This window comes from Peromyscus leucopus, chromosome 14 (assembly GCF_004664715.2).
Source record: "Peromyscus leucopus breed LL Stock chromosome 14, UCI_PerLeu_2.1, whole genome shotgun sequence".
In the NCBI taxonomy this organism is placed as follows: Eukaryota; Metazoa; Chordata; class Mammalia; order Rodentia; family Cricetidae; genus Peromyscus; species Peromyscus leucopus.
In genome coordinates, this window is record NC_051075.1 from 24,034,425 (window position 1) to 24,047,267 (window position 12,843).

The window sequence follows — 12,843 nt, forward strand, 5'->3', positions numbered from 1 at the left end:
ATCAGGTCAGGAACCTGGAGGTAGGAACTGGGCAGAAGCCACGGAAGACTGCTGCTTGTTGGCTTGCTCCTCGTGATTTGCTTAACCTGTTTTTTTTATGCCCTCCAGGACCAGCTGCCTAGGCATGGCACTTCCTGCAGTGAGATGGGCCCTCCCACGTCAATCGTCAACCAAGAAGCCCTAGAGACTTCCCCACAGGCCAATCCCATGGAGGCAAGACTTTTTCTTCCACAATGACTCTAACTTGTATCAGATGGACATGAAACTAGTCATCACATTGTATCCAGAACATACAAAGAACTCTTACAATAAAGACATCCAACACACATAAATAGAAATAGACATATAATACACACAAAAAGATAAATAATCCATTTACTGAGCAAAATGGGCAAATATTTGCAGACATTTCTTTAAAGGAAAATATACAAATGGATCCTCCCCAGTGAGGCTTCAAACCCCTTAGGATGGCTGAAATAGAACGTTAGTTTACAAGCAAGTAGAGAAACTACAATCTTCATACACCGTGAGTGGGAAAATAAATGTGTAGCTGCTTTGGGAAACAAATTAGCAGTTCCTGGAATATTAAAGTTATTACATGACCAAGTAATTTTACACCTGGGTTGCTTTCCCTCAAGCTGTTTTGTTACAATAATGCAAAGCTGAATAACACAAGCAGTCCGTCCACGGACAAGGAATGAGAAAGACCTGCTTATACTGTAGATGGCTCCTCATGATCCAAGCGACATAAAGACATTTTGTGAACCTTGTCTGTATAAAGAACTCTATGCCCACACTATAATTTGCAAATTAAAAGCAGGTCAAAATGAAACCTAACATATTTTAACCTATATGTAACAGCTTGATATAGATTTAATCCTCAATGATTAGGAATATAGGAAGAGAAAAAGGAAAAAAAATCCCACGATGGTTCATTCCCAGCACTTGGGAGGCAGAGGCAGACAGATCCCCGTGGTTTCAAGGCCAGCCTGGTCTACAGTGAGTTCCAGGACAGCCTGGGATATGCAAGGAGAATCTGACTCCAAAACAAAATAAACAAACAAGATTTACCTGAAAAGTGGAATTTCTCTTCAGAAAAGTGGGCCAGCTGCGCACATATCCTGCTCTTCTCCTGCAGCAGGGTGTCCTTTAGGGCACTTTCTCTGTGCCCCCTGGAGTTGAGAGCGTCAATCAGCTGCTCCAGCTGCTCCGGAGAGCTGTAAAAGCACCACCGATTTGGCTTACGCACTGGTTTTGGCAGCAGTACAGAATCGTCCAATGGACCTTGGTCAAGGCTGGAGGTAGATTCAGACATGAAGGGCTCTTCAGTTTTAACAGACACCTGAGGATCACGAGACTGTGCACTATTATGAAATGCTGAAGGTCTAGGCAACAGCATGTCTTCGGTGAGACCTGAAAAATCCTCTTCTATAAACAAACCAGGAATAGAAGGGAAAATCCAGTATCGCCTGTACATGCGGTCTCGCCCCAAAGGGAAGATATTGGTACAGGCGATGGCACTCTGGATCTTGTCGAGGAGTTCTTTCTCTTTCTGCTGCTGCTCCTGTCTCACGGCTTCCTCTGCGTCAGCAGGAAGAGGCTCCTGCTTTATACAGCAGCTCATCTCTTCCTGCTTCACACACTGCTTAACTCCATTTTGTCCCGCTCTCCCTATGTTGAAATAAAATGGATCATTAGATCTTATTTATTTTGTTTCTTTGGATTTTGTTGCTGTTATTGTTTGAGACAGGGTCCCATTATATAGACCTGGCTGGCCTGGAGCTCACAGAGATCCACCTGCCTTGAGCTCTTAAAGGACTCTGCCATCATACTCAGTTTCATTATATTTTACATTTTCACTAAACAAATATGAGACATGCTGGGCTGTGGTAACAGCAACTTAGGAGACAGAGGCAGATGAATCTTTGTATTTGAGGCCAGTCTGGTCTACAGAATAAGTTCCAGGACAGCCAGGGATACACACAGGGATACCCTGTCTTGAAACAACAGGAGGGGAGGAGGGAGGGAGAGAGGGAGGGAGGGGGGAAGGAAGGAAGGAAGGAAGGAAGGAAGGAAGGAAGGAAGGAAGGAAGGAAGGAAGGAAGGAAGGAAGGAAGGAAATACGAGACACAGAGCTAACCACAATTTACTGTGTTATGGACTGAACCGTGTTTCTCAGATCCACAGACTGAGGCCCAGGCTCTTACAGTGGCTGTATTTGAAGCTGGGGCCTTAACTGACCAGAATCTGGGTGCTAAGAATAGGACACACTAGATCTCCTCCTCTTGGGCATGTAGAGTAAGTTGTGTAAAGACAGAATGAGAGGTCTTTGTGTGTAGGCCTGCACACTGCTTTAATACATTATAAAGTAAAAACTAGTAAAACCAGGTTCAATAAAACTTGCTAACTACTCAGAAGGCAGAGATAGGTGAGGCTAACCTGGTCTACACAGTGAGTTCCAAGCCAGCCAGGGCTACAAAGTGAGACCCTGTCTCAAATTGCCACCAACCTCTCAAATATTTAACATTTGAAGTTAGGAAACACTGATCTATGATAGGCATAGTGGTTCAATCCCAGCACTTGGCAGGTAGAGGCAGGTGAATCTCTGAGTGAGGCCAGCCTGAGGCAAATTCCAGGATGACCAGGACTACACAGAGAAACCTTGACTTGGGGAAGAAAAAAAGAAAGTTCCAGGCAAGTCTGGGTTATACTATATAGTGAGACCCTCTCTTGATGAAGATACAGCAATGTTTTCCGCAACATCATTTTATAACAAATTGGTCATTTTTACAACTCATCATGAGCTGTTGTAAGGCAGATGTTTAAGACACCACACAGATATTCAAGTAGCATATACCTAAAACTCAGAGAAGCCTGAAAATCGGGAGTTCAAGGTCAATTCTGTATAGTTTAGGGCTGGCCTGAATATAGCTGAATTAAGACCTAGCCGAGAAACAGACAATCCTGCCATAAATGATCTGACCGATACCTCTTCTGCTCCTCTTCTGGGACCCGGGGTCCTCCTCATCCTCAGTAACCACATCAGGGTCCAGGTCTTTCCGCTCTGTTTCTTTGCTCTCAGTACTAGTGTCAAAATCTTCCCGTCCTTCCTCCCTGAAAGGAAAAGGAATGAGCTTCAACTCTTGAGAAAGTACGGAGGAGTGACTCAAGATGTGGAAGGGTATGGATATGCTTGGCCCTAGAGCAGTGGGCAGAGTGATCTATTTCACGTCTGTGCGTTTTGCCTGCATGTATACATGTGCATGTGGATGTGTTTTGCCTGCGTGTGTACATGTACCCCATGTATGCTCCTGGTGCCTGTGGAGGCCGGAAGAGGGCTTGGATGCCAGGCACTGGAGTTACAGATGGTACTGAGTACCAGGTGCTGCTGGGGTACTCTCCACAGTGAGTTTAGAGACAGGAAAGGAGATTAGGGAGCATGTTGACGGCAATCTGGCTGACAAAGTGGATGGTGTGGATCTATGCTCAGGGGATGGCTAGGTGGTGACCATGGCTCCAAGCAGGGAAATGACAGAGACAAACACCAGGGGAAGCAGCACCACACTTCAGCTCCAGTGAGTGGGTGGAATGAGCAGAACCTGTTATGACTCCGTTAAGAGTGAATTCCACCATTTAAACTGGGCACAGTGGTGCGAGCTAGGGCTATGAAGACAGACCAGTTTTAAAGAGCCAAAATAATCTCTTTTTATAAAAAAGAAAAACCATCATCTGAAAGGTACAACTTAGTGGTGTTTTTAGCACACTTACAAGATTGCCTGTGGTGGTGGGAACGAGAATGGCCCCCATAGGCTCATGTATTTCAATGTCTGGTCCCTAGTCCGAGACTGTTGAGGGAAAGATTAGGTGGTGTGGCATTGTGGGTAGGCTTCTAGGTTTCAAAAGAGCAGCCTAGTCAGTCTTTCTCTCAGCTACCCTTCGAGCACCATGCCTGCCTGCTTCCCACCATGATGATGAGAGTTAACCCTCGAAACTGGAAGCTTCAACACTTGCTTTTCTAAGTTACCTTGGTCATGGCGTCTCCTCACAGCAACAGAACAGTGACTAAGACACCGCGCAATCACTAACACTAATTCTATAATATTTTAATTATTCTGACAGAAAACCTCATATTCATTAACAGTCATTTCCCATCCTTCCCCCAGCACTACATACTCACTTTCTACATTATTTAATTTAGCACAAATGTTTTCAAAGTTCATCTGTATTGTAGTACACAACAGAACTGCCTTTCCGATTATGGCTAAGTAATATTCTGTAGAGATGCAGAAGATGTGGACCACTTTGTTTACACTTTTAGCACATGATAAACGCTACATTGTTACTTTTTACAATTTACCAATACTGTTAGGAATAGGTGTGGTGGCATATGCCTATAATCTTAATACTTGGGAAGCAGAGGCAGGGGATTAATGTTTGAGGCTATCTTGGTATTTACCAAGGATGGCAGAAATCAACCTTTGAATATAATCCCATTCCTCTGTAAGGCTCAGGACTGTGAAACAGTGTGTACCTATGTTGCTGGTGGCTGTGGAGGGGAGAAAAAAATGAATCACTTAGGCAGGAGATATAATTTCTAGAAAATTATCATTTACAACATTAATTAAAGAGAAAGGTGCCGGGTAGTGGTGGTGCATGTCTTTCCCAGCACTCAAGAGGGAGAGGCAGGCGGATCTGAGTTTTATGCCAGCCTGGTCTGCAGAGTGAGTTCTAAGACAGCCAGGGCTACACAGAGAAACCCTGTCTTGAAATATAAATAAAATTAAAAAAAAAGTTGGAGAGGATGTAGAGCAAAGGGAACACTCCTCCACTGTTGGTGGGAATGTAAACTTGTACAACCACTGTGGAAATCAGTATGGCGGTTTCTCAGAAAATTAGGAATCCAACTACCTCAAGACCCAGCCATCCCACTCTTGGGCATATACCCAAGGAATGCTGATTCATACCATAAAGATACATGCTCAGCTATGTTCATAGCAGCACTATTTGTAACAGCCAGAACCTGGAAACAACCTAGATGCCCGTCAACGGAAGAATGGATGGAAAAAATGTGGTACATATACACAATGGAGTACTACTCAGCAGAGAAAAACAATGAAAGCATGAAATTTGCAGGCAAATGGATGGAACTAGAAAAAAAAAATCATCCTGAGTGAGGTAACCCAAACCCAGAAGGACAGTCATGGTATGTACTCACTCATAAGTGGATTCTAGATATAAAATAAAGAACAATCAGACCACAACCCATAGAACCATAGAGGCTACATATATATATATATATATATAGCATGGAGGTCCCTAGGACGACTGTGGCTTATAATAAATTTTGGTTTTACTCAATTATTGAAAAAAAAAATAGCCAAATGAATGGAAACACATGAACTATGAACCAAAGGCTAAGGGGCCCCCAGCTGGATCAGGCCCTCTGAATAGGTGAGACAGTTGATTGGTTTGATCAGTTTGGGAGGCAACTAGGCAGTGGGACCAAGTCCTGTGCTCATTGCATGAGTTGGCTGTTTGAAACCTGGGGCTTACGCAGGGACACTTGGCTGAGTCTGGGAGGAAGGGACTGGACCTGCCTGGACTGAGTCTAAAAGGTTGATCGCAGTCCTGGGGGAAGATTTGCCCTGGAGGAGGTGGGAATAGGGGGTAAGCTGGGGGTAAGAGGAGGGGGTGGGAAGGGGGAGAATAGGGGAACCCGTGGCTGATATGTAGAACTGAATGGTATTGTAAAATAAAATAAAATAAAATAAAAAAAGGAGAAAAAAAGTGAGTTCTTATATTCTCAAAAATTAGGCTAAAAATTAACCCATGTATACTTGATAAGAGTCTAAACATAAATTTCATAAGCTTTTTAATATAATTATAGAAAATTAATTTTCTAAACTCTGAAAGCACCTCAGTGTGTCAGGTGTCTGGTTTATTTACTCTTTATGTATCTAAGTAAACACAGCCGCAGGAGTGAAACTCCAGCCATACCCGAGGTCTGGCGCTGACCTCCGCTGCTCCCCCTCCTTCAGCTTCTCTTGTTTCTCTTTCATTTTCTGTTCTTGTTCCTTAAGTTTTTCTTCCTTCCGTCTACGGATTCTGAAAGTCAGACAAAAGGTACAGTCCACCTGACAAAGACACTTTTCCCAAAGCATCGTGTCTTTACAGACAGTGCTCCCACGCTGAGGAAATCCACCCCCATGCTCTGGAGAAACACCCCACATCAGCACAAGCCGGTCCTGTGCCCCAACACAAGAGCGCCAGCCAGCGAGCACCGCTTACCGAGCGGCCGCGGCTTCTCGTTCTTTGCGGTGTTGTTCGGCCTTGAGCTCTCGGAACTCCTGCTTGGCCTGCCGTAATACATCCACGTAATCCTCAATGAAATCCCTAGTAGAAACTAGGGTCAGGAGCTTCCCACAGAGAGCATGAAGAATCTTCATTTTTTCTCCTGCCAAAATGGATAATTTCTGTGTTATCAATGAGAACAAAGGGGAACAGCACTTAACAGTTTTTAATTTGTAACTCAATGACAAGATGCCTAGTCAAGAACAAGGAGTAGCAGCATTTGAGAGGCAGAGACAGGCCCATCTTTGTGAGTTCAAAGCCAGCTTGGTCTACCATAGTGAGTTCCACGACATCCAGGACTACATAGTGAGATCCTGCCTCAAAATGAAACAAACCAAATCAACCAAATTATCCTAACAATAAAATGGACTTTTCTTTAATGACAGATTTATCCTCTGGGGTTTCTTGTTGGCCAAGTTTTCTGGATAAAAGAGATGGGCAAGAAGGAAGCAGATTAGAAAAATTCCATCTTGAGTTTACCTGGTGTCAAATCATACACAGACGTGCTGGAGAGTTTTTTCACCAGACTGGGATTGCTCAATCGAAGCTCCATGCAGGCATCGTCTGTAGCATCGAATCCTCCTCGTTTCTGATATCGGTACTTTGCATTTGCTGATGTCACATCAGCGCCTGAAGCTAAGATGTGCAGTCTGAGGATTTCAGAAAGAGTGCAGCTATCAAGATCCAAGCTTTTCAAACTGCAGCCTATATTGTTAAAAATAAAACAGTCATTTAGAACATAAACAATGAATACTCAGCAATGTAAATGTACCTTAATAAATTAAAATAAAATGCCAAACCAAAAAAAAAAAAAAAAAAAAAAAAGCCCACACATACCCTGGTGTAACTGTGGCCATGCAGCGGCCAAAGACGCAACTGCAGACAGTGCAGATTTTGTGGGGTCTGCATCTTCATCCAAAGCCTCTGATAAATCTTTAAGGAGATAAATACTTTATTCTAGTGCAAGAATATTTGGGAAGAATGCCCTTTTAAAACGATGAAAGAAACACACACAGCTTAACATTCAGGGACCTCAGAAGAACCAACTCCCAGCACAGCATCATTCACATTCTCTTGGTCTCCACCTACAGCAACAGATCCTGGAACAGACTGTACACTAACATTTCCTTATAGAGCACACAGAAGAAAATTTCCAAGTTACCAACAACTTACATATTCCAAAAATAGCAAAATGTATTTTAGAATGAAAAGAACTCACTCTTTCAATGTAAATCTACTGGTGCAAATACATAAGCGTCATATAAACAACTCTTCCCAATTATAATGTACAGATACAAAAATGTGAAGTGCCAACTGTACCCTCCATGCTCGCCAGAAACAAGACCAAGTAAACCAGCTCGCCTGCGCTTACAGAGCGGTGTTTGAAGGTATTCTAAGCAGCAGGCCATATTTTGGCTCTAGCACTGCTAAAATACATCCTTTAGACAACTCCGTTCTTCTGAATTTTATTTTTCTTAAGGTTGAGTCTAGAGAAGAAATTCTTAAGTGAGAAGCTCAACACAAGAGAATCCTCTGTTACAGTGATGCCAGGAGGTGAGAATTCTGCCTCCATCTGGTCCCTCTACTCCTGCACGCCCACCAGGACGCAAGCTAGTCTGCTTCTGGGCTTCCTCAACACTCTAACATGTGATTCACAGAGCAACATTTCCAGTTGACTAAATGAACCTTAGAGAATGAAAAGTAGCCAACATTTCCTAGGAAAAGGCAGCCCTGGGGTCAAGTCTGATCACAATTACTGATGTTGAGATACAAAGCATAAATAGGACCACACAGAGGTTCCTGATTAAATTTAGTGAAAATGCTCAAGTCACACCTACCAGACCTAACCCAAATATATTTTTCCTACTAGAGAAATACAAGACCTAAAACTTTACATTTTTCAATTTATATATAAAGCTACAACAAATTTAACACTAATAGGCACTATGATTACCCATACTTCCTGACAGAGACACACAAGTGTGCTAGATCTCTTTCTCAGTAGACATTATCTTGTAGCATTTTAGAACAAAGGCTACAGAAGCCTTAAGAAATGAACCATTGCTGTGCAGTGGTGGCGCACACCTTGAATCCCAGCACTCGGGAGGCAGAGCCACACAGATCTCTGTGAGTTCAAGGCCAGCCTGGTCTACAGAATGAGAGCCAGGACAGGCACCAAAACTACACAGAGAAACCCTGTCTCGAAAAACCAAAATAAATAAATAAATAAATAAATAAATAAATATGAAATAAAGAAGTATTGAACCATTAACAGAATGATTGTTTTATGTATTACATAAAATATGACATGTTAAAATATGTATTTACATTAAAAAAGTACGTGGGTGTGTGCACCTTAGTGCACATCTGTGTATCATGTACGTACAAGTGCTGAAGGAGGCCAAAAGAGGGTGTAAGATGCCCTGGAACTGGAGTTACAGACAGCTGTTAGCCTCTGTGGGTGCTGCAATTCAGACCAGGGTCCTCTGCAGGAGCAGCCAGTGCTCTTAGCTGCTGAGACATCTCTCCAGCTCAAAATGCGTGGGTTTTTTTTTTTTTTTTTTTTTTTTTTGGAGACATGGTTTCTCTGCGTAGTTTTGCGCCTTTCCTGGAGCTCACTTGGTAGGCCAGGCTGGCCTCGAACTCACAGAGATCCTCCTGCCTCTGCCTCCCGAGTGCTGGGATTAAAGGTGTGCGCCACCACCGCCCGGCTCAAAATGCGTATTCTTAAACTGCATTATTTACCACACTGGACGCTAGAGAACTCCAGGTACCTCTTTAGAATGTTCGGCATCACCTGGCTGAACTGTATCCAGCATAACTATATGAAGCAGTTACATTTATTAGATTTGGGGGAGTGGGGTTATGACAGGGTCTATCTATAGTCCTGGTATTGAGCTCTGTAGACCAGGCTGGCCTCAAACGCAGAGATCCTCCTGTCTCTGCCTCCCACCATACCTAGCTTTACTAGATCTTTTTTTTTTTTTTAAATGTTTATTTTGTGTACAGTGTTCTGCCTGCCTGCCTGCTTGCAGGTCAGAAGAGGGCGCCAGATCTCATTACAGATGGTTGTGAGCCACCATGTGGTTGCTGGGAATTGAACTCAGGACCTCTGGAAGAACAGCCAGTGCTCTTAACCTCTGAGCCATCTCTCTAGCCCCTTACTAGATCATTTAATTGTGTGTACAAAGAGGTATACACAATTCCAACACTCAGTAAGATATGGGGGGAGGGGGGGGGAACGGACCTCACAACTTTTCTATTTAATGAGGATGCTCTTGCCCTTCAAAGAATTTTAAGCTTGTGGTATAAAACTAAAGACAGGAAACTGGTTATGGTAGAACATGATTGTGATCCCAGCACTTAGAAAGTAGAGGTAGGAAGCAGGAGTTCAAGGTCAACCTCAGCTACAAAGCAAGTTCAAGGCCAATGTGAGTTATAAGAGATTCTAGCTCAAAACAGCAACAGAAGTACAAAAAACTAAAGGCAGGAATATAGGACCTGATAAGGTTAGTACAAGATTTTAAAAACTGACAAAAATTCTAAGATTTGATATAAAAACAGAGATCCCAAGGACTAATGAAATCAGATATGGGAAACACTAAGAAAACAAATAGCTTTCTAACTTTGTTACCTCTTAAGATAATATAATATAGTCATTATGGGGTTACAGATCCGATTGTCTAAACTTGTGATCCATCACATCCTTATTAGCCATGTTTCTTTTACTTATATTTCTGTTTCTTTGCATGGGAAATGAAAAGTATTATCTTCCTCATCTGGGTGATGTCCTTACATTACACACTGTGATAGGCAGTAAATAACCTTATTGAATTTGAGTTTTCTCACCACTAATACAAAATCCTATTTTTTCCTGCGCAATTTCATGTTCATTAGAAACTACAGGGAATACCTTCTCAGTAAGGCCAGTTAAGTGGGTTTAAAAAAAAAAAATCAATTCTACCTCACTGCTTTCAGGAAGATTGTAGAAACCTTTTCTGTTATTGAGATGGGAGAGGAAAAAGTATTTCCTGGGTAGTTATCATCACTGAACCATATATAATTTAACTAGTAATAACAGAAAAGGGGAGGGGGGGATGCTATGCTTTGTTTTCCAGTTTCTAACATTTAGAATTTCAAATGGAACCTCGATTCTATATCGAGCATTTACCCGGAGACGGACTCTGTATTTGTATTTCTGTATCTGAGACTGATCTGTATAGAACAGAGCTGTAGAAAGTATAGATCATGGGCTGCAGAGGTGACTCAGCAGTTCAAAGTACCAGCTGCTCTTCCAGAGGACCCCGGTTCAATTCCCAGCACCCACATGGCAGCTACAACTATCTGTGACTCCAGTTCCAGGGGACCTGACACCCATGGCAAAACACCAATGCACATAAAATAAAAACACATAAAACAAATTAACCTAATTCCTCCCTCTTGTCCATCCTTCATATTATTAAAAAAAAAGAAGAAAAAGAAAGTAAGTATAGACCAAGCAAATCCTGAATAGAAAACCAGCAACTCAAAGACCAGAAGCTTCTTCTACTTTTCCCTTGGCATTAACTGATTTTTCACACCATTTCCTTTTCATTCTACTTTCTTCCTGAAAAAAATCATTTTCCTTATTATTACACTCGTGTGTGCATGCGTGTGCGTGTTTACATGTGTAAGAGTGCAGGCATGCATGCAGAGGTCAGAGGACAACGTCTTTGGATGTTGGTTCTGTCTACACACGGGTTCTAGGGATCCAACGCTGGTCATCAGGCCTGCACTTCCAAATTGGCAAAACCTCACCCATCTTAAAAGCGGAACTAAACCCAGCCTCGTCTTGTGTCAAGGTCATAACTTCACCAATGACTCTAAGACATTACTGGCTAATAATAACACAACGGCTATACGACTATGTTCATCTGACCTAATCACCTAAGATGAACAAGGGAGTTGTCACGCTGCTAAACCACCTTGACATGGAGCCTCTGGTGACATGGAGCCCTTGAACTGGAGAACATGTTCCACTTCAACTCAGACCACAGAGTCAGAAGGCAGCAGACAGCACTATACATACCTATCAATATCTTATTAATCCAGGGACTAAGTAGAGAACCCAAACTATCTAGGGCCAAAAAAACAAACAAATCAGACTGGAGGAAGGAAGTCCCATCTTTGTCCACTAACACTGCCGCTGAGACACCTCCCAGGATGACTTCCTTCCTAAGATTTTTACACACAAAGCTCCTAGTCCATAGTCTCGTGTGTGGCAGAGTCCACAGAATATCATTCAGGAAGCCAAATCAATATCTTACATATATAAATGTCAACATTTCCTCTGACTCTGGGAAGTAAACAAAACAAGGAGCGTGTTGTTTTGTTTGAAAAAAATCTCACGCATCCCAGGCTGGTCTTGAACTCAAGTGTGTTGCTGAGGATGACCCTGCACTTCTGATCCTCCTGCCTCTGACTCCCAAGTGCTGGTATTATGGGCGTGCTTCCCCATGTCCAGTTTTGAGGGGTGTTGGTGAACCCAGCCAGGGTGTTGTGATGCTAGGTGATCATACCCACCCATGCTGTCTACTAAGAAAGTCAAAGGAAATGTGTGTCTGAGAATGGACGTGGGCTAGACAGCTGGACCCAGTCCAGTGCTCAAAAGACTCCTGGCATATTTTTAGATGTTTTCTACAAGAAAGTTTTGCTGGGTTAACATACCATATACAGACCCTGGATATTTAAAAGCATATAATTTAAAGAACAAAATTCCTAATTCAAACTATCAAGATAATGTCCCTCAAATGCTAGTGTCAGATCTACAATAAAATCAGCAATAAATGTCGTTGAAAGGAAGTAGGAATAAGAGTTGACGTTTTCCCGACACAGGGCATCACAGACACCAGCCATCTAAACGACAAGGGGAAATGTAAAGAATCAAAAAGGAAGACCACTCAGGGAGACTGTCACAGAGAGGTCACACCAATATTAAATTTTTATAGACAACTAATAACATGCTGTTAGAATAATATGACTTAGCATCAGAAAAACTGAAGGACTCTATTTCCTAACTGCAAAAGAAAAACTAGTTTTGAAATCATCATCAAATCCAGTTTTACTACAGCGCTACTAGTTCACTCAGCAATGATGTTGAACTCTGACCTTTGGTGTCAGCATCAGTTATCTGCTCTTTGGCTACTTCCTCCTCTTCTTCAGCCATGGCCTGGAAGATTGCAGTCAGGAAGAAAAAAAGCAATTCACACAGTGGGCCTTCACTGTCATTTCCTACAAGAGCTTCCTCTAACACTTCTGCGAATAAAACGTTTAGAAGAGTTTAAAGTTCTGTCATGACTGAACACACAACTCCACTGGAAAATAAGAAACATTCACCCAACACCAGTGTGTGCAACTGTTCTCCTAGGGTCCGTTTATGAAAGTGGATCCACTACTTACTGTCTGAACCAAAATAAATGTGATTTCAACACAGTCAATGCGCTAAAGAATGTC

General features: G+C 42.5%; 1 protein-coding gene across 4 annotated transcripts in view; it reads right to left on the reverse strand.

Annotated features, from left to right (window-relative positions):
- The window catches only part of Baz1a (bromodomain adjacent to zinc finger domain 1A), an 89,361-nt gene that overhangs the window by 21,091 nt on the left and 55,427 nt on the right, over positions 1–12,843 (reverse strand). For 2 of the 4 annotated variants that reach the window (XM_028869709.2, XM_028869710.2), the window contains exons 11-17: positions 12,499–12,645; positions 7,189–7,284; positions 6,832–7,056; positions 6,289–6,454; positions 5,998–6,105; positions 2,990–3,114; positions 1,072–1,671 (exon numbers count right to left, since the gene is read on the reverse strand). In XM_028869709.2, coding sequence (XP_028725542.1) covers positions 1,072–1,671; positions 2,990–3,114; positions 5,998–6,105; positions 6,289–6,454; positions 6,832–7,056; positions 7,189–7,284; positions 12,499–12,645 — 1,467 coding nt within the window. The remainder of the gene's footprint in view (positions 1–1,071; positions 1,672–2,989; positions 3,115–5,997; positions 6,106–6,288; positions 6,455–6,831; positions 7,057–7,188; positions 7,285–12,498; positions 12,646–12,843) is intronic. The other 2 variants (XM_028869712.2, XM_028869711.2) reach the window with 1 other exon arrangement.